At 43.1% G+C, this 19,563-nt stretch overlaps 1 protein-coding gene across 1 annotated transcript in view; it reads left to right on the top strand.

The window, feature by feature from the left end:
* LOC125462785 (tyrosine-protein phosphatase non-receptor type 3-like) overlaps positions 1-19,563 on the top strand; it is a 220,406-nt gene that overhangs the window by 115,352 nt on the left and 85,491 nt on the right. Inside the window, exons 14-16 of the mRNA XM_059641119.1 lie at positions 4,787-4,843; positions 11,588-11,744; positions 18,659-18,825. Of these exons, the coding sequence (XP_059497102.1) occupies positions 4,787-4,843; positions 11,588-11,744; positions 18,659-18,825 (381 nt within the window). The remainder of the gene's footprint in view (positions 1-4,786; positions 4,844-11,587; positions 11,745-18,658; positions 18,826-19,563) is intronic.

Here is a 19,563-nt window from a genome sequence, read left to right as displayed (position 1 = left end):
CTCCCTCGACCTCTTCATCTCCAACTGCCATCGAGACATTAACTGCCTCAACCTCTCCACCCCTCTCACCCACTCCAACCTCTCCCCCGCAGAACGGGCAGCCCTCCGCTCCCTCCGTTCCGACCCCAACCTCCCCATCAAACCCGCAGACAAGGGTGGCGCAGTGGTAGTATGGCGCACTGACCTCTACATCGCCGAGGCCAAACGCCAACTCTCTGACACCTCTTCCTACCGCCCCCTCGATCGTGACCCCACCCCCGAGCACCAAACCATCATCTCCAACACCATTCGTGACCTCATCACCTCAGGGGACCTCCCACCCACAGCTTCCAACCTCATTGTTCCCCAACCCCGCACGGCCCGTTTCTATCTCCTTCCCAAAATCCACAAACCTGCCTGCCCTGGTCGACCCATTGTCTCAGCCTGTTCCTGCCCCACCGAACTCATCTCCACCTATCTGGACTCCGTTTTCTCCCCTTTGGTCCAGGAACTCCCTACCTACGTCTGTGATACCACCCACGCCCTCCACCACCTCCAGAACTTCCAATTCCCTGGCCCCCAACACCTCATTTTCACCATGGACATCCAGTCCCTATACACCTGTATTCCGCATGCAGGTGGCCTCAAGGCCCTCCACTTCTTCCTGTCCCGCAGGCCCGACCAGTCCCCCTCCACCGACACTCTCATCTGCCTAGCCGAACTTGTCCTCACCCTCAACAACTTCTCTTTCAATTCCTCCCACTTCCTACAGACAAAGGGGGTGGCCACGGGCCCCAGCTATCCCTGCCTTGTAGGTTACATGGAACAGTCCCTCTTCCGCACCTACACAGGCCCCAAACCCCACCTCTTCCTCTGTTACATTGATGACTGTATCGGTGCCGCCTCTTGCTCCCCAGAGGAGCTCGAACAGTTCATCCACTTCACCAACACCTTCCACCCCAACCTTCAGTTCACCTGGGCCGTCTCCAGCACATCCCTCACCTTCCTGGACCTCTCAGTCTCCATCTCAGGCAACCAGCTTGTAATTGATGTCCATTTCAAGCCCACCGACTCCCACAGCTACCTAGAATACACCTCCTCCCACTCACCCTCCTGCAAAAATTCCATCCCCTATTCCCAATTCCTCTGCCTCCGCTGCATCTGCTCCCAGGATGAGGCATTCAACTCCCTCACATCCCAGATGTCCAAGCTCTTCAAGGACCGCAACGTTCCCCCCCACAGTGGTCGAACACCCTTGACCACGTCTCCCGCATTTCCCGCAACACATCCCTCACACCCCGCCCCCGCCACAACCGCCCAAAGAGGATCCCCCTTTTTCTCACACACCACCCCACCAACCTCCGGATACAACGCATCATCCTCCGACATTTCGCCATCTACAATCCGACCCCACCACCCAAGACATTTTTCCATCCCCACCCTTGTCTGCTTTCCGGAGAGACCACTCTCTCCATGACTCTCTTGTTCGCTCCACACTGCCCTCCAACCCCACCACACCCGGCACCTTCCCCTGCAACCGCAGGAAATGCTACACTTGCCCCCACACCACCTCCCTCACCCCTATCCCAGGCCCCATGATGACTTTCCATATTAAGCAGAGGTTCACCTGCACATCTGCCAATGTGGCATACTGTATCCATTGTACCCAGTGTGGCTTCCTCTACATTGGGGAAACCAAGCGGAGGCTTGGAGACCACTTTGCAGAACACCTCCGCTCAGTTCGCAACAAACAACTGCACCTCCCAGTCACAAACCATTTCCACTCCCCCTCCCATTCTTTAGATGACATGTCCATCATGGGCCTCCTGCAGTGCCACAATGATGCCACCCGAAGGTTGCAGGAACAGCAACTCATATTCCGCTTGGGAACCCTGCAGCCCAATGGTATTAATGTGGACTTCACCAGCTTCAAAATCTCCCCTCTCCCCCCTCTTTCCCCCCCCCCCCCCCACCACATCCCAAAACCAGCCCAATTCGTCCCCTCCCCCCAATGCACCACACACCAGCCCAGCTCTTCCCCTCCACCCACTGTATCCCGAAACCTATTCTTCCTCTCACCCATCCCTTCCTCCCACCCCAAGCCGCACCTCCATCTCCTACCTACAAACCTCATCCCACCTCCTTGACCTGTCCGTCTTCCCTGGACTGACCTATCCCCTCCCCACCTCCCCACCTATACTCTCCTCTCCACCTATCTTCTTTTCTCTCCATCTTTGGTCCACCTCCCCCTCTCTCTCCCTATTTATTCCAGAACCCTCACCCCATCCCCCTCTCTGATGAAGGGTCTAGGCTGAAACGTCAGCTTTTGTGCTCCTGAGATGCTGCTGGGCCTGCTGTGTTCATCCAGCCTCACATTTTATTATCCTAGTTTCTCCTTATCTCTGTTCTAAAAGGTCTTCCCTTTACTCTAAGGCTGTGCCCTCGGGTCCTAGACTCTCCTACCAATGGAAGCATCTTCCCAGCATCCACTTTGTCCAGGCCATCAAGTATTCTTCAGGTTTCAATTAGATCCCTCCCCTTATCCGTCTAAACTCCAATGAGTATAGTCCTAGAGTCCTCAAATGTCCCTCATACGCTAAGCCTTCCATTCCTGGGACATTCTCGTGAACCTCCTCTGAGCCCACTCCAGGGCCAGTACCTCCTTCCTGAGATATGGGACCCAAAACTGCACGCAATACTCTAAATGTGGCCTGAAAAGAGCCTTCTGTAGCCTTAATAGTACATCGCTGCTTTTATATTCAAGTCCTCTCAAAATAAATGCCAACATTGCATTTGCCTTCCTGACCACAGACTCAACCTGCAAGTTTACCTTGAGAGAATCCTGGGCTAGAACTCCCTAGTTTTTTTGCACTTCAGAGCTCTGAATTTTCTCCCCATTTAGAAAATTGCCCATGCTTTTATTATTCTTACTAAAGTTAATGACCTCACACTTTCCCACGTTGTACTCCATCTGCCATTTCTTTGCCCACTCTCCTAACCTGTCGAAGTCCTTCTGCAGCCTTGCCACCTCCTCAATACTACCTGTCCCTCCACCTGTCTTTGTATGATCTGCAAACTTGGCCAGAATGCCCACAGTTCCTTCATCTAGTATAATGTACAAAGTGAAAAGTTGTGGTCCCATCACTGACTCTTGCAGAACACCACTTGTCGTTGGCTGTCATCCTGAGAAAGACCCCTTTATCCCTGCTCTCTGCTTTCTGCCAGATAGCCAATCTGCTATCCATTCTGGTACCCTGCCTCGAATACCATGGGCCCTTCTCTTACTCAGCAGCCTCCTGTGTGGCACCTTATCCAAAGCCTTTTTGAAGTCCACGTGGATAACATCCATTGGCTGTCCTTGGTGTACCCTGCTCGTTACTTCCTCAAAGAATTCTAACAGATTTGTCAGGCATGACCTGCCCTTGATGAAACCGTGCTGACTTTGCCCTATTTTACCATGCACTTACAAATGTTCAGCAATCTCATCCTTTCAATGGACTCCAAAATCTTACCCACAACTGAGGTTAGATCTAATCAGCCTCTAATTTTCTGTCTTTTGCCTTACTCCCTTTTTAAACAGGGGCGTCACGTTAGCCATTTTCCAGTCCTCTGGGACACTCCCTGACTCTAGTGATTCTGGAAAGATCACCACTAACGCTTCCACTTTCTCTTTAGCTATCTCCTTTAGAACTCTGGGGTGTATATGGTCTCCAAATATGAGAAACAAGCTTGCACTATTGTTCTCCAAACAATCATTCTCATTTTTGGGGTTTCAGTATGAACAAATTGAATGTTTTTCCTGCATTGATTCTTTTCTAAGTTATGTTTCTGTCCTGGAAGCCAGGATTTTGCTTCCATTGGCTGAGGCAGGGGACAGAACAAGTGACTACAGTGACCCAGGATACGTGATGGGCCAATTTGGATGAAGATCAGATGAAGTGAAATTTCTTCAGACAAAGGATGATGAACCTGTGACATTCGCTACCACAGAAGGCTGTGGAGGCCATGTCACTGGATATAATTAAAAGAGAAATAGATTTTCTAAAATTGTATAAGGAGAGAGCAGCAACTTGGCATTGAAATAGAGGATCAACCATAATGACTTTGAATGGCAAAGTGAGCTTGATGGCCCAAATAGCATTGGGATCCAATTTTCTATGTTTCTGTGTTACTAAGAGGACCGTTACAATGTGGCCATGGATTCTTGCTGTGTTGTTCTGTGACTGGCTACTGGGGTGTGAACCAAAACGGTGCCGTGTTTAATTGTCTTATTCTTCCCACCTGGTCCAAATTGTTTGTCATTTGTTCAGTGGAGTTCACTGCAAGATTTACTGTGCCTATAGATTTAACACAGCATTGTGTTTGTACCATTGAAATTATTTGTTTTTAAATTGAATGACAAATGCTAAACCACTTTAATGTTAATCTGTTTCTTGAATCTATTTGGATATTTTTCATAATTCATTAAGTCCTGAGAGATTTGTTATTGCAGAGCCTGTCAACTGTAAAGAAGCTGAATAAATTTCAGTAGATTCGGTCATCAATCTTCAATCTCATTTGTTGTATTGTTAATTCAACTAAGCTTAAACTGAACTAAGCTACCTCATCCAATCTCATTTATGTTGAAGCTGCCAGGATTTGGTTAAATAAAAATATTTTAAGGAGTAAGAGAAAAATTATGTAAATGTAGTGTGTAACAAATCCAAGTATAAAAGATCTATGAACACAAATTTTCTAAATTCTAAAATTTTACTTTGTGTATATGATCCTAAAGCATCTTTCTTCTTCCTTCTCCACTGTCTTTCAGGGTGGAGTTGATCAGAAAATGCCCCTAATTGTTTCAAGAGTAAGCCCAGGATCACCAGTGAGTAAAGCTTCCTAGTAATTGCACTAAATCTCTTGTTATTTTCTGCTGCTAAAAACGAATTTTTGTAATACTTACCTGCTTCACAGTCTCCATCCTCTGAGAGGGATAGTGTAAAATTCTTAATATCTTGCACAGCTTCTTGGCTTTTCTCACTTGAACAGTAGCACACAGTACATGTGGAAAGGCCCACTAGGGAATTAATTGAAATTCACAATAGATGTCTCGCTTGTTGAATCATTATATCTGCCAGTTTTACCCCTGTAACTTCCTTTCCCAGCTTTGCACCTTTTTTTTGTTTTACATTGTTTTTGAGAGGATCCTTGCCACAGAGGCTTTAAATGGCACTTAACAATCTGCAGCTGTTCATTGGTGAGCAACATAATCTTGAAATTGCTGGATTTCATTCTGCTGTACTTGTCCCTCTGTGTCTCCTTACTTTCTATTTCCTTCAAGTCACTCAAGAAAAATTTAATTCTATGGAGCAGGGCTTTGACCACAACAAACACTCTTATAGTGATCTCAGAGCTCTGCCCCCTGTAAAATGCCTTTAAGCCCCTTATACTCCTTAAGCCTTTATTTGTGTTGAAGGTGTCTCTCAATCTAGTAAGTGATCCTTGTATTATGGTTTGTCTAGCATGATCCACCTTAATCTCTGTTCTCCTCTCCAAAAAGATTTCTACTGGTCTCTTTCACGTTCTTCATTTATGATTTTTTTCTGTTTCATTTATTATGTTTGATCGTGTACTAGAACTTGCTTTCCTAGCTATATTTCACTCCTTACCAGTTGCCTGTGAATTCTAACCAAAATTATTCATGTTTTAGACACAGCCATGTTTACAGAGAACTGCATGATGTTTAGCTTTCCTCAAACCTTTGCTTTTGTTGCTTCACAGAATCCAAGATCAAAATCATGCTCCAGCACGTGCACTAACACCAATCAGTGTGCGGGCAGACATCAGATAGAAAAGCTAGCTTATATCATAGTTTTTAAAAAAAGGAAAGGGAAGGGAGTAAAGTAACATCAAGACAGTGTTTTAGCATCGTGGGTAAAAGGAAAGCTAAAAGATGTAAAGTAATTGAACCAACACAGTAAGAAATCTGAGACTAAAACCTTGAAGGAGGAAAGGCTAGGTGTATAGCTCAAGTATTGTTTGCACAAATGAAGAGTGTATAAGAAATAAATTGCAGGCACAAATTCAACTTGGAAGGTATGGTATGATTGTAAGGTGATCAGGACAGGGAACAAAAAGTCAGGTTATGCAGGAACGATGGGAAAATAATAGATGGAGATCAGTAGAAATCACTTAATTGGTAAGACATTTTTGAAAATATACTTGTTCGTGGGATGTGAGCATCACTGGCTGGTATATCATGTCCATCCCTAATTGCCCTTGAGAGATGGTGGTGACCTGCCGCCTTGAATTCCTGCAGTTCTTGTGTGGGTATACAGGACTTTGGTATAGGGCGAGGTACACACAGCTACTTCTGTCATTTAAATTTGAAAGTGGGGTGGTTTGTAGGTAAGTGGTGGTCAGATAAGAAAAGGAGCACAGTGCACAGTTGGCAAACAAATGAAAAGGAAGAGAGTAAAATAAGTCAAAAGTTGTGCTTTAGCTAATATTGATAAAGGGAAAATGAAAAGTTGTAAGGTAATTAAACCAGGAGAGAGAAATTGTAAAGATCCAAGGAAAACATTCAAAGCATCTGCATATAGTGAAAGGAAAGTAGATAGTGGAAACTTTATGGGTGAAATGAAACAGGAAGAAAGGATTTCAGACTAGTGGGAGTTGTGTGCCACCTTCCTGATAGGTATTCTGACATGGTAGGTGGCATAAAGGCAAAGATTAGACAAGCATTTGGTAAGTGTGATTTTAAGTTTGAAATTGATTGAAATAGGTATGCTAGCACCTCTTAGAAAGGTAGTAATTTTTTTGTTAGTATGGGATACTTTTCTGCAACAGTATGAAGCAAACGAGCATATGCTATGTAAATTTATTAATGATTCATGAACCATATTTAGGACTGCTAATGGTGCATGATCATTTACCTAATAGCAATCATAAGACGATTGCATTTAATGCAGTGTTTAAAATGAGAAAACATGAAAAAGCTATTGAGATTCTAGATATAGGTGGGCTGGATTTCAATGAAATGAAACAGACATTTCAGAGTAAACTGAAAAAATTTATGGGTAAAATGATACAACAGTGTGGCATATTCAGAACAAAAATTCAAATAACATAGTCTGTTATTCATCCACAGTATGAGGGTGTCAGTGGCTTGGCAGTGTTTATTGTCCATCCCTAATTGCCCTGGGGACAGTCAGGAGTGAACCACATTGCTGTGGGTCTGGAGGCGCGTGTAGGTCAGCCCAGGTTAGGATTAAAGATTTCGGACTATTGTCAATGGTTTCACAGTCATCAGACTCTTAATTCCTGATTTTTATTGAATTTGAATTCAAATTCCACCATCTGCCATGGTGGGATTTGAATCTGGATTAACCGTTGTTGATAATACCATGAGGTCACCACTCTTCTAAGGAGCAAAATTCCTACATTCTGAAAAGATAGTCATGGGAAAATGAAGAGTTAAGAGACCACAAACACAAGACCGTACAAATTTTTAAACAAAAATGAAACTGCAGAATAAAGCACAAGATTCTGGTGAGCAGAAACAAGCCAAGGGTAACAAAATAAGTAATAAGAACTACTGGCAAGGAATAAGAAGCTCAACAAGGATTCCGGGGGGGTAGGGGCTTTGGGGTGCTGGGAATACAATTGTGTAAAAGTTTGGAACTGTGTTGGCCTTGTGAAAATAGACAACTGATATTGTCGATGAAAATAATGGAATAGCAGACATTCTGAATAATTACTTTGCTCTGCTATTTATGGAGAAAGAGATCAGCACCAGATAACTGAGGAAGCCAATGTTGAATAAAAGATCAAAATTAATGTAGCCAGGATAAGAGCAGTAAAAGAAGGACAATGCCAGGGAGTGACGTTCTGGAGCTACATGGTTTCTATTCCAAGGTTTTAAAGAAATTAGGTGACACGCAGGGGTATTGGGGATGTGCTAACTATAATCTTCCAAAGTTTTCCTGAATCATGAACTTTAATATTTAATATGTCACTGCTACTTAAGGGGAGGGAGGGTAACTAGGGTACACTTAAAATTCAGAGTCTACATATAGGGATAAAGTGACCGAACACCTTTTACATTTTTCTGCTGATCGGAGACAGATGGATTTGGTTGATTAACCTGGTTGAAGTTTTTGAAGGAGTCTTTTAAAGCAATGGACAAGGGATTAACTATGAATATTATTCATTTTGGATTTCTGAAAGGCATAGATAGTCTCAGGATCCAGGCAACTGTTCATCGAAAATTGAATTTCATTGGATTGAAGGCAAATTATTGAACTGGTTCAGAATTTGGCTGAGTGGCAGAGTAAGGATGATGGGCAGGTATGCTAATTGGCAGGACCAAATACTCCTCTTAAAGCCATACTATCATCACACTGAGCAATGGAGGTAAGGAGCATGAATGTTTGACAGTGCAGTGCCATGCAATTGGGCTGCTTTTGTCCTGGTTAGTGTCAAGCTTCTGAACTGATGTTGGCGTTGCATCCATGCAGGCAATTGCGGAGTATTCCATGACACTCCTGACCTTTTCCTTATAGATGGAGCACCATCTTTGGGGTGTCAGGAGGTGAGTTACCGCTGAAGTATTCCTAGCCTCTGAACTGCCCTTGCAGCAACATTTACTAGGCTAGTCCATTTCAATTTTTGGGCAACAGTAAACCCCAGTTGATAGTGAGGTTTCAGCTGTGGTAATGCCATTGAATATCAAGAGACAATGGATGATTTACCTCATATGGAAGATGATCATTACCTTCATGCCATTTTTCAGCTCAAGCCTGGATATTATTCATGTCATGCTACAGTTGGACATGAATGGCGTCAGAACATAAGAAATGGTAGAGCGTTGGAGAGTGTTGCTGAACAAAGAAACCTAGAGGTGCAGCTACATAGTTCCCTGAAAGTGAAATTGCTGGTAGACAGACAAGATAGTGAAGAGAAGACATTTGGTATGCTTGCCTTCGTTGGTCAGTGCATCGAGTATGGGGATTGAAACGTCATGTTTTTGCTGTACACGAGATTGGTGATGACACTTTGAAGTGGGGAAAAAAAACCTCGCAGGATTATTAGGATTTAGCAGAGAGAATGGGCTGACGAGATTGCTGTCTAGGGCGCCAGTATGGACGAAAAGTGCTGAATGGCTAACTCCTGAGCCAAAAATGAATCTGGCTCTGTTGGCCTCCAGGCTAGAGAGGCCATTTTAAATCCTCCCTGCTTCATATTTAACAGGAGGGCGTTGAAACATTCTTCATCACAAGCCTTCTCAGCTCTATTTCTTTGCCCTGCCCTGGTTTTGGGGGGTGGGATTGAATTCTGCCATTAAACATGATTTTTTTTTTCACAGATGTTAACTGATTAAGAGTATTTTTAGCAGTTTGTTTGCAGTCATTGTTTTGACTTTAAAAAAAATCCATCTACAGTAAATTGCTGAAGAGAATTTTTAACACGATTGAAAATTTTATAGTATCCAGTACCGTTTTGAGCAAGATACCAACTGCTCAATGCATTTATCAGTTAGATATTGGGTGAGCAGCTTTATTGCTTCTACTTCCATAAGAACCTTATTAAATCAAAGTGTATTCAAACAACTACTGTTCTTGACTCTTGCCACAATTCACCAAAACACTAAATAGTTCCTTTGTTATCCTTTTAAATAGCTTAAAAATCTATAAAACGTATTGTGTCTGGTAGTTCACTTCATATATTATGGGCAAAGCATTAATTTTAAATAACTATACAAAGACGCACACATCAGCTTTTCATAAAAGGTTTAATTAGTAACGATGAAAAGTACTTTTCCATAACTGCTAGTGCCACTCGGTCTTGAACTAAGTAAAAACACTCGGTTCAAATGTAATTGTCTTTGCTGTCAGTTTCCCAGTGGGTGCAACACTTATGTGCTGTTTTATGATTACCCAGTTGTTCAACTAGATTGGAAAACAAGTGAGAGACATCATGCATGTTTGTACTACACAATTACTGTTCATTATTATTTTCCCTGAGCCATATCTTTGTTATATGAAATCTGTTGGAGTAGATGCTAGCGATTATTGGTTTTTATGTTGCAGTTGACGTCATCTCTCATATTATCCCTGTGTGATGAAAAGCCTGCGTTTTTGTTTCAATTCGAACGCTTGAAGATCAATATTATTCTCCCTCCGTTGCTTAGTAATCTGCATGTACCTGTCTTTACAGTAGAAAGACCAGTCCTAGAACTCAACCTTTTCCAAAGTGAGCATTGCCGGAGGGAAGAGAGTAGATTCTCAAAAACAGGATGACTGCTGTGTTCTTGTTCGAAATAGAAGTAACATGAAAACATATAGCTCTTAGACATTTAGTGCCAATTTGATAGAATTACAGAAGTGAAATTATTGATGATAATGAAATGTAAAGCTGAAAAACGGAAGTTAGAAATCTTTGGTCTGATTTTCCTAGACATAAAGACCTGCATTTTTAGAATATTCCTTAGGATTAAGGGAGCAGTAACATCACCATTGAGTAAGATGTAAATAATCTTAGGCACAGGAGATCGAAGTAAAGTTATCCAATGGAGTTGAAATGAATTACAAGCACATGCACCCCCTTTAGAAAAGGACAAAGAGCACAATATCCAAGTACAGTTAACGCACGTGAATCAGAATGAGTTTCAGTTAGAGACTATAGGCATGGATGGGATGACAGTATGGTCTACTTCCAGGGAGAGGTTCCAGGAATGTCAAGTGTAAATATCCTTTAGAAAAGAAAGCAGTGGTCATGCATTAGTACAACTTGAGTGCCTACTATTTTGTGAACCTTACAAGCACAAATAATATTGGATACTATTTGATACCAATGGTAGGTCAGAATAAGAGCCTGTTGCCATTGTGACACACAAAGACCTGCAAGGCTCAATTGTCTTCATGCATACTTCAGTATGTTATATTAAGGCCAATCGTCCCAATGCGCTACAAACTGGTTCAGGCCATCCCGATCAGGTGAATCCACAAATGGTACATTAGTTAATTGTACATATTTCCAGTAAAAGCAGATCTTATGACTGAACTCATCAGTGACGGTGTAGAAGAACAGAAGTGGAAGCAAGAACATTATGCAAAAGGGAGAATTTAAACATATTGACAATGAGATGAGAAGATAAAGACAGTGATTTTTATGGTTTTTCTTTTTTTTGCAAAGAAGGCAGAATAAATGACCTAAACGAAAGGTCTAACGATCATTCAGGACATGGGAATGCAATTAAATTGCTACGAGTTGAGATGTGTGGAAATGCCAGCAATTCCTCCTTCCTAAATTAATATAGAATATTCCATTCTTCTCTCAAAACAAATAAGAAATTTAAATTCCTAGCTGAATAGAGAGAAAGCTTAGAACAACAATCTGTCTGAACCCTGAGAGGGGCTTGTTAGGATTTGAACATTGAGAGCAGATTTTTTGTTTTGGACAACATGTAAACATTTATAGTAAAAGCATAATGTATAATCCAAAATAGACCAGAATGCCAAAACATCATATAATAAATGTAGTTAACATTTCACAAACTGAATACTACTTCATTTCTCATTCCAAAATCTTATATTTTTACGTAAATGTTTTAACATTTGTTGTGTAGGCTGACGTATGTGTGCCAAAACTGAATGAAGGGGATCAGATTTTGTTGATTAATGGCAGAGACATCTCTGAACATACTCATGACCAAGTTGTCATGTTCATAAAAGCAAGCAGAGAATCACACTCCAGAGAACTTGTGCTGTTGGTCAAAAGAAAAGGTAACTAATAATTGTTAGACTCAGTTAACATCTGCAGTACTTCACCCTATTGTTGACAATATGAAACTGACAAACCATTGTTTTACGTTTCTTCCAGTAATAATGTTTAGTTTATAATGCAGAACAGCGGCTCATGTTTAAAAAAGTGAATGTGTATGCCAGTCTGTTTTTGACGATTTTTTTCCTAATTTCTCTTTACCTCATCCTGCAGCTGCTTTGTGTCATTAGTATATGATGTGTTAATTTCTGCCAGAGACCACATGAGCTGCTCATCGGGTGCTGTGTTATGAGATCACTGTTTATTGTTTTATGCGGTCTGTTTATATAGAATTATCTGGTTTTTTACCTTGGCCCATCGTAATAAATATGTTTAGGTTAGAAATTCAGTAAATTGATAATTGAACATTTTGACCATTAGGTGTGGCATCATAAATACTTACCTGGGTAGAAGGTGTAAATATTTTTTCTGTTGTGTAAATACTGCTGAGTAAAGACTTCAATCTTCAGTTCCTGTGTCAGCGATTGGAGAGACAGAGTAGGCTGAATCTTACCAAAAACTGCCATTTTGGAGAGTTTCATGGTGGGTTTCTCTCTGCAAATGGGTTCTTCACAATATCATCCCATTCTTTAACTTGCATGCGCCATAGCCTTGTGTTGCTCTGCTCATCTGGTTCCAGAAATTCTCTCCACTGCCAGGATATCTTGGGATCCCTGGCACTCATGTCATTTTTGAATTCATGCTATATACCCAGTTGACATTCTGGAGTTGCTCTTCACCGTGAATGTAGTGAGAAAGTAAATGCAAAGCAATGCTCCTCGGGGCACATGGGTGGTAAGCTTGCCACCTCATTGCACATGCAAATACACATACCATCGTCTATCACTACTTGGTACTAAGCCATACAAGTTGCTTGTTCTTAGCTTCGTGCCATCTTACAGCCCTGTCAAAATCAGTATTGATATTTTCCCCAATACCTACTGTAGCCCAGCACCTTATCAATGTTAGATGTCTGACCAGCGCATACAGGGAAGCCTTGAACATTTCAAAATAGTCATTCATTGGGTAGGCAAACTCTCAGGACGATCTGATAGAAGTATATAAAATTGAGGAGTATGGATAGGGTGGACAGTTGGAGGCTTTTTCCCCCAGGGTGAAAATGTCAAATATTAGGTGGCATAGGTTTAAAGTGAGAGGGAATTTTAAAGGAGATTTGTGAGGCAAGTTTTTCTTGTACAGAGGGGTGGTAGGTGCCTGGAACATGCAGCTAGCGGAAGTGATAGAAGAAGATACAATAGCAGTGTCTAAGAGGCATTTAGACACATGAACAGGCCGGGAATAGAGGGATGTAGGCCATGTGTGTACAGATAGGGTTAATTTAGAATGGCATCATGGTCAGCACAGATATGGTGAACCAAAGGGCCGGTTCCTGTGCTATATGTTCTGCATTCACTCAAATTGCCTAGATTGTCTTGGAGCCTCCTTGTATTCTTTTTGCAACCCTATTAGTTTTGTGTCAATAAAAAAAACTTTGAATAAAGTATTTGGTTCCTTCCTATCCAAGTCATTTTATGTATCGGTAGACAACTGGAGCCCAAGCACTCATCCTTGTGGTACGCCACTAGATATGGCCTGCTATCTGGGGAAGACCTGTTTATTCCCGCTTTCTAGTTTCCATTGGCTGTTATCTAATTTTAAATCCATGCCAATATATTTCTCCAAGTCAAATGTGTTTTAATTTTGCGCACTAACTTCTTAGGTAGGGCCATACCAGGATTTGTCTTAAAGTCTAAATGCACCATATCCACTGGTTCTCCCTTATCTATTCCATTAACTACATCCTCAGAACACTCCAGAAAATTAGTTGAGCATGATTTCTCTTTCTTAAACTCATGCTGAATTTGGCTAATACAGTTAATGCTTTCCAGGTGTTCTGTTATCACATGTTTATAATAAACTTTACCATTTTTCCCCATAGCTGATGTTAAGCTAACTGGCCTATAATTTTCAGTTTTCCCCCCTCTCCCTTTTCAAATGGGGGAGTTACATTTGCTACGGTCCAATCTGTAGCAACTGCTCCAGAGTCTGCAGAATTTTAGAAGATGACCAATGATCCAATATTTCTAAGTGTGCTTCCTTTAGTAAACTGAAATACAAATTATCAAGTCCTGGGGATTTGTCTGCCTTTAACCTCATTAGTTTTTCTAGTGCTTTATTTTTCTTAATACTGATCTTCTCTAGCTCCTTCCCCACACTAACCCAGTGGTTCCCTAGCATTTCTGGGAAATTATTTGTCTCCTTTTTTTATGAAGTCAGAACCAAAATACGTGTTCAATTCTTCTGCCATTTTTTTATTCCCCATTATAATTTATCCTGCTTAAGACTGGAAAGGACCTGTATTTTTCTTCATAAATATTTATCTTTACATATTTATTGAACCTTTTTATAATTTTTTGTTCCTCACTATTTTTGCTCTCATACATTATCTTCCCCAGCATAATCAATCCTTTTGTCCTCTTTTACTGAATTCTAAATTGCCCCGAGTCATCAGGCTTGCTGCTTTTTCCGACCATTTTGTATGTCTCCTCCTTAGATCTGATGCTGTACCTCATTTCTTTTCTAGCTATGGTTGAACTACTGCTCCTTTTTTATTTTTGCAGCAAGTAGCATCAAATAATTGCTGCAACTCTTGCTAGTTAAATATCAACCTGCAGGGTGCCACCCCATGGAATATTCTGCCCGCATTAATCTCAGCTTCATGGTTATGCTGCTGAAAGTCCACCCGCAACTCTGCCTGCAAAGTGCAGCTAGCCAGAGCTGCAGCTGAACGCGCTTTCTGCATTAATGGTCGCCAAGTGTCCATGACCTCGCACATACTGCAGGAGAAGCATATCATGGCTGTCATGATTTTCCTTTAGATAAGCTTTAGATTTACTCCCTTTAAAGAATACTAATTATGCTAAGGACTCTTTTCCAATCCAAACACATTCACTACTGTCCAAAGTCACTAATTTTTTTTAATCTCCATGGACTGCCATAGTTTAACTAGTAGAAGAAGCAGAAGTATTCACCTGACCCTATTCCACATGCTTTCTAATTTAGGGCTATTTAAAGATGCACCCTACCAGAACCGTCACACCAAAGTCACCACGCTCCTCCAAGCTTCATGGAGACGCTGCATCACTGCACAGTGCTTGCAGGCAGCTTCACAGCAATACTGACATGCTGCGCACTCCCCTCAGTCCCTAATTGACAAGTAGTTATTTTACTTTCACCTTTTTCTATTTTACTTTTACTTACCTAGCTTCCTGCTCTTTCCCTCACGCTTGCATATGCTGTTTTTTTTCCAAATAACTAGCCCCTTTGCAAAAGCTGTTGTGTTCTACTTCCTGTATTGTTTCTACAAATTCGTTCTATGTTCTAACAAAGCTGTGCGGGATTATTATAAGAATATGTTAAGATTGCACCCTAATCATCTGCAATAACCCTCAATAGAGAAATGGTTTCTTTCTGACATCTTGGAATTTAGACATTTCTCATTCCTTCTCATTCACCACCCCTCAATTGAAATGTGCCCCAAGTCCGCATGGGGACTACAACATAATCGTCAATCCTGAGCCATTTTTGAGTTTTTGACTCGTTTGACTGTTGCTATTATAGCTCCCAGTAGAGAAGATGAGAAATTGATTGGCTTCCACATTGAGCTGATCAACAAGTTAGGACTGGGAGAAAGCGGCTGATCCCAGAGGGTAATAAAATGTGAGGCTGGATGAACACAGCAGGCCAAGCAGCATCTCAGGAGCACAAAAGCTGACGTTTCGGGCCTAGACCCTTCATCAGAGAGGGGGATGGGGAGAGGGAACTGGAATAAATAGGGAGAGAGGAGGAGGCGGACCGAAGATGGAGAGTAAAGATGATAGGTGGAGAGAGTATAGGTAGGGAGGGGATAGGTCAGTCCAGGGAAGACGGACAGGTCAAGGAGGTGGGAGGAGGTTAGTAGGTAGATGGGGGTGCGGCTTGGGGTGGGAGGAAGGGATGGGTGAGAGGAAGAACAGGTTAGGGAGGCGGAGACAGGTTGGACTGGTTTTGGGATGCAGTGGGTGGGGGGGGGGGGGAGAGCTGGGCTGGTTGTGTGGTGCAGTGGGGGGAGGAGACGAACTGGGCTGGTTTAGGGATGCAGTTGGGGAAGGGGAGATTTTGAAACTGGTGAAGTCCACATTGATACCATTAGGCTGCAGGGTTCCTAGGCGGAATGTGAGTTGCTGTTCCTGCAACCTTCAGGTGGCATCATTGTGGCACTGCAGGAAGCCCATGATGGACATGTCATCTAAAGAATGGGAGGGGGAGTGGAAATGGTTTGCGACTGGGAGGTGCAGTAGTTTGTTGCGAACTGAGCGGAGGTGTTCTGCAAAGCGGTCTCCAAGCCTCCGCTTGGTTTCCCCAATGTAGAGGAAGCTTGTAACTGATGTCCATTTCAAGCCCACCGAATCCCACAGCTACCTAGAATACACCACCTCCCACCCACCCTCCTGCAAAAATTCCATCCCCTATTCCCAATTCCTCCGCCTCCGCCGCATCTGCTCCCACGATAAGACATTCCACTCCCGCACATCCCAGATGTCCAAGTTCTTCAAGGACCGCAACTTTTCCCCCCACAGTGATCGAGAACGCCCTTGACCACGTCTCCCGTATTTCCCGCAACACATCCCTCACACCCCGTCCCTGCCACAACCGCCCAAAGAGGATCCCCATTGTTCTCACACACCACCCTACCAACCTCCGGATACAACGCATCATCCTCCGACACTTCCGCCATTTACAATCTGACCCCACCACCCAAGACATTTTTACATCCCCACCCCTGTCTGCTTTCTGGAGAGACCACTCTCTCCGTGACTCCCTTGTTCGCTCCACACTGCCCTCCAACCCCACCACACCCGGCACCTTCCCCTGCAACCGCAGGAAATGCTACATTTGCCCCCACATGTCCTCCCTCACCCCTATCCCAGGCCCCATGATGACATTCCACATTAAGCAGAGGTTTACCTGCACATCTGCCAATGTGGTATACTGCATCCACTGTACCCTGCGTGGCTTCCTCTACATTGGGGAAACCAAGCGGAGGCTTGGAGACCGCTTTGCAGAACACCTCCGCTCAGTTCGCAACAAACAACTGCACCTCCCAGTCGCAAACCATTTCCACTCCCCCTCCCATTCTTTAGATGACATGTCCATCATGGGCCTCCTGCAGTGCCACAATGATGCCACCCGAAGGTTGCAGGAACAGCAACTCATATTCCGCCTGGGAATCCTGCAGCCTAATGGTATCAATGTGGACTTCACCAGTTTCAAAATCTCCTTCCCCAACCGCATCCCTAAACCAGCCCAGTTCGTCCCCTCCCCCCACTGCACCACACAACCAGCCCAGTTCTTTCCCCCCCCCCCCCCCCACCCACTGCATCCCAAAACCAGTCCAACCTGTCTCTGCTTCCCTAACCTGTTCTTCCTCTCACCCATCCCTTCCTCCCACCCCAAGCCGCACCCCCATCTACCTACTAACCTCAGCCCACCTCCTTGACCTGTCTGTCTTCCCTGGACTGACCTATCCCCTCCCTACCTCCCCACCTATACTCTCTCCACCTATCTTCTTTACTCTCCATCTTCGGTCCGCCTCCCCCTCTCTCCCTATTTATTCCAGTTCCCTCTCCCCATCCCCCTCTCTGATGAAGGGTCTAGGCCCGAAACGTCAGCTTTTGTGCTCCTGAGATGCTGCTTGGCCTGCTGTGTTCATCCAGCCTCACATTTTATTATCTTGGAATTCTCCAGCACCTGCAGTTCTCATTATCTCTGATCCCAGAGGGTATTTGGCTATGGCTGACAGTGACCCATAGTACTTGGAAGATCACCTCAAATTGCCCTGCATTTTCTCTTTAAGCCTGCTGAAAGGGTTTAAAAAAAAAATAATTCAATGAAATAACTTGCAGACCATGGAATTTCCCACGACACTTACAAATGTTATCTCATCAGATAGTTATCCAGTTCTGGTTTGAAAGATATGATTGATTCTGCCTCCAACAAACTCCGTGCATTCCAGATGCTAAGTACTTGCATCATGATGTTTTTCCTCAGCTTCCTATTATTTCTTTTTCTAAACTGCTGGGGGCAGAATCTTCCCAGCACTTGAACGACATGGTCTACTGTGAGGAATGTGGGAGAATGGGTGAAATGTCCAGGGAAGCCCTTGTCAACATCAAGACTGAAAGGACACATCTGCAACTAAATCCTGGACATTGAGATGAGAATCTTGCTAGTGAGCAGCAAGAGCACTATTAACTGGAATTATCGCTCATTACCACTCTGATTCCTACCCATCCTCGCCCCATTAGTACCCAGGTTCTCATTCTCGTACCAAATGGACAGAAAGTACATACTGAGAATTCCCTAACCTGAAAGTTTAAATGGTTGCCTGATAATTGCATCTGGCCACTTGTTCTTCCAGACCTCCATCATGGACACCAGCAACAATATCTCAATGTATGCTCTACAGGCAACCGTTACACTCCCTCCTTATCTTCAGACTCTGGCGTCTGCCAAGTGCCGCCCTCAGTGTCATTATGGCACACCTCTGATCTTCTCACCGTATGCTTCTGCACTTTAATGCTGCACTGTTGAATGCATCAGCACTTTTCATTGTAATGCAGTTGTAAGGACACTTTGTGACAGACTGGACCAGGAAATATCTCCGGGCTGCTCACTCACTGTCTTAGCATGCATTCACTTTGCGCCTACTCAAATGCTCATAGCATCACTGCCTTGCTTAACTAATACAATTCACAATATGATAATTTTAAGTTAAATAGCCAACTTGATGCAAAATTGTTAATGATAAACCTTTGTATAATTTCTAATTTTCAAGTTACAAGCAGTCATAAAGAGGACAAAGTGGAAGAGGAAATAGACTTCCGGTGTTTTCCAAATAATTCTATTCATTCCTCATATCCTGAATATGGTGATTCATTAGAAGAATCCATGATTCAGCTTCGAAAAGGACTTGAAAGTGGAGCTATACTTAATCAGTTTGATGTAAGTTTATTCATCTGTTTTTGACTGCAAAATAACTAATGCAGCTAGATTTTTTTCTTCGTCCACTTCGAATTTTTTTTGTCCATAGTATATAGGCAGTGATAGCTAGGCCAGCATTTATTGCCCATCCCAAGGTTCTTTCAGAAAGTGCTGATGACTCCTGCCTTTAACCAGTTTTGTGTGTGTGTGTGTGTGTGTGTGTGTGTGTGTGTGTGTATACATCCACCTTATTTAATGTTTACAGATTTATAGAGTAGTAATGGGTTGAATGTTTAGGGAGAGCGGGCGGGAAGGTGGAATTGAGACCAAGTTGAGATCAGCCATGATTGTATTGAATGGTATGACAGGCTGAAGGTGCTGAATTGCCAACTCCTGATCTTAGTTCTGATGTTCTTATTTTCTGTATTAATTGGGTGTTGGTTAGTTCAGTTGGCTGGACAGCTGGTTTGAAATGCAGAGTGACACTGACGGTGTAGGTTCAATTACTGTACCAGCTAAGGTCACCATGAGGGTCCTGCCTTCTCGACTGAGGTACTGTGACCCTCCGGGATAAATCGACCACCAGTCATCTCTCTAATGAGAGAGCATTCTCTGGTATTATTACAACTTCGTTAATATTGTGTGTAGTTATTCATATTCAGTCGGCTGCTAAAATTGAATTTGAGAGATTTTTACAAGAATTATGAAATATGAAAGCCATCTAGCTGAGTGGACTAGTGACCTTCAAAGTGAGAGTGA

The sequence above is a fragment of the Stegostoma tigrinum genome, chromosome 2 (genome assembly GCF_030684315.1).
Source record: "Stegostoma tigrinum isolate sSteTig4 chromosome 2, sSteTig4.hap1, whole genome shotgun sequence".
Taxonomy (NCBI): Eukaryota; Metazoa; Chordata; class Chondrichthyes; order Orectolobiformes; family Stegostomatidae; genus Stegostoma; species Stegostoma tigrinum.
The sequence above is the reverse complement of the archived record's forward strand: the minus strand, read 5'-3'. Positions and strand labels throughout refer to the sequence as shown.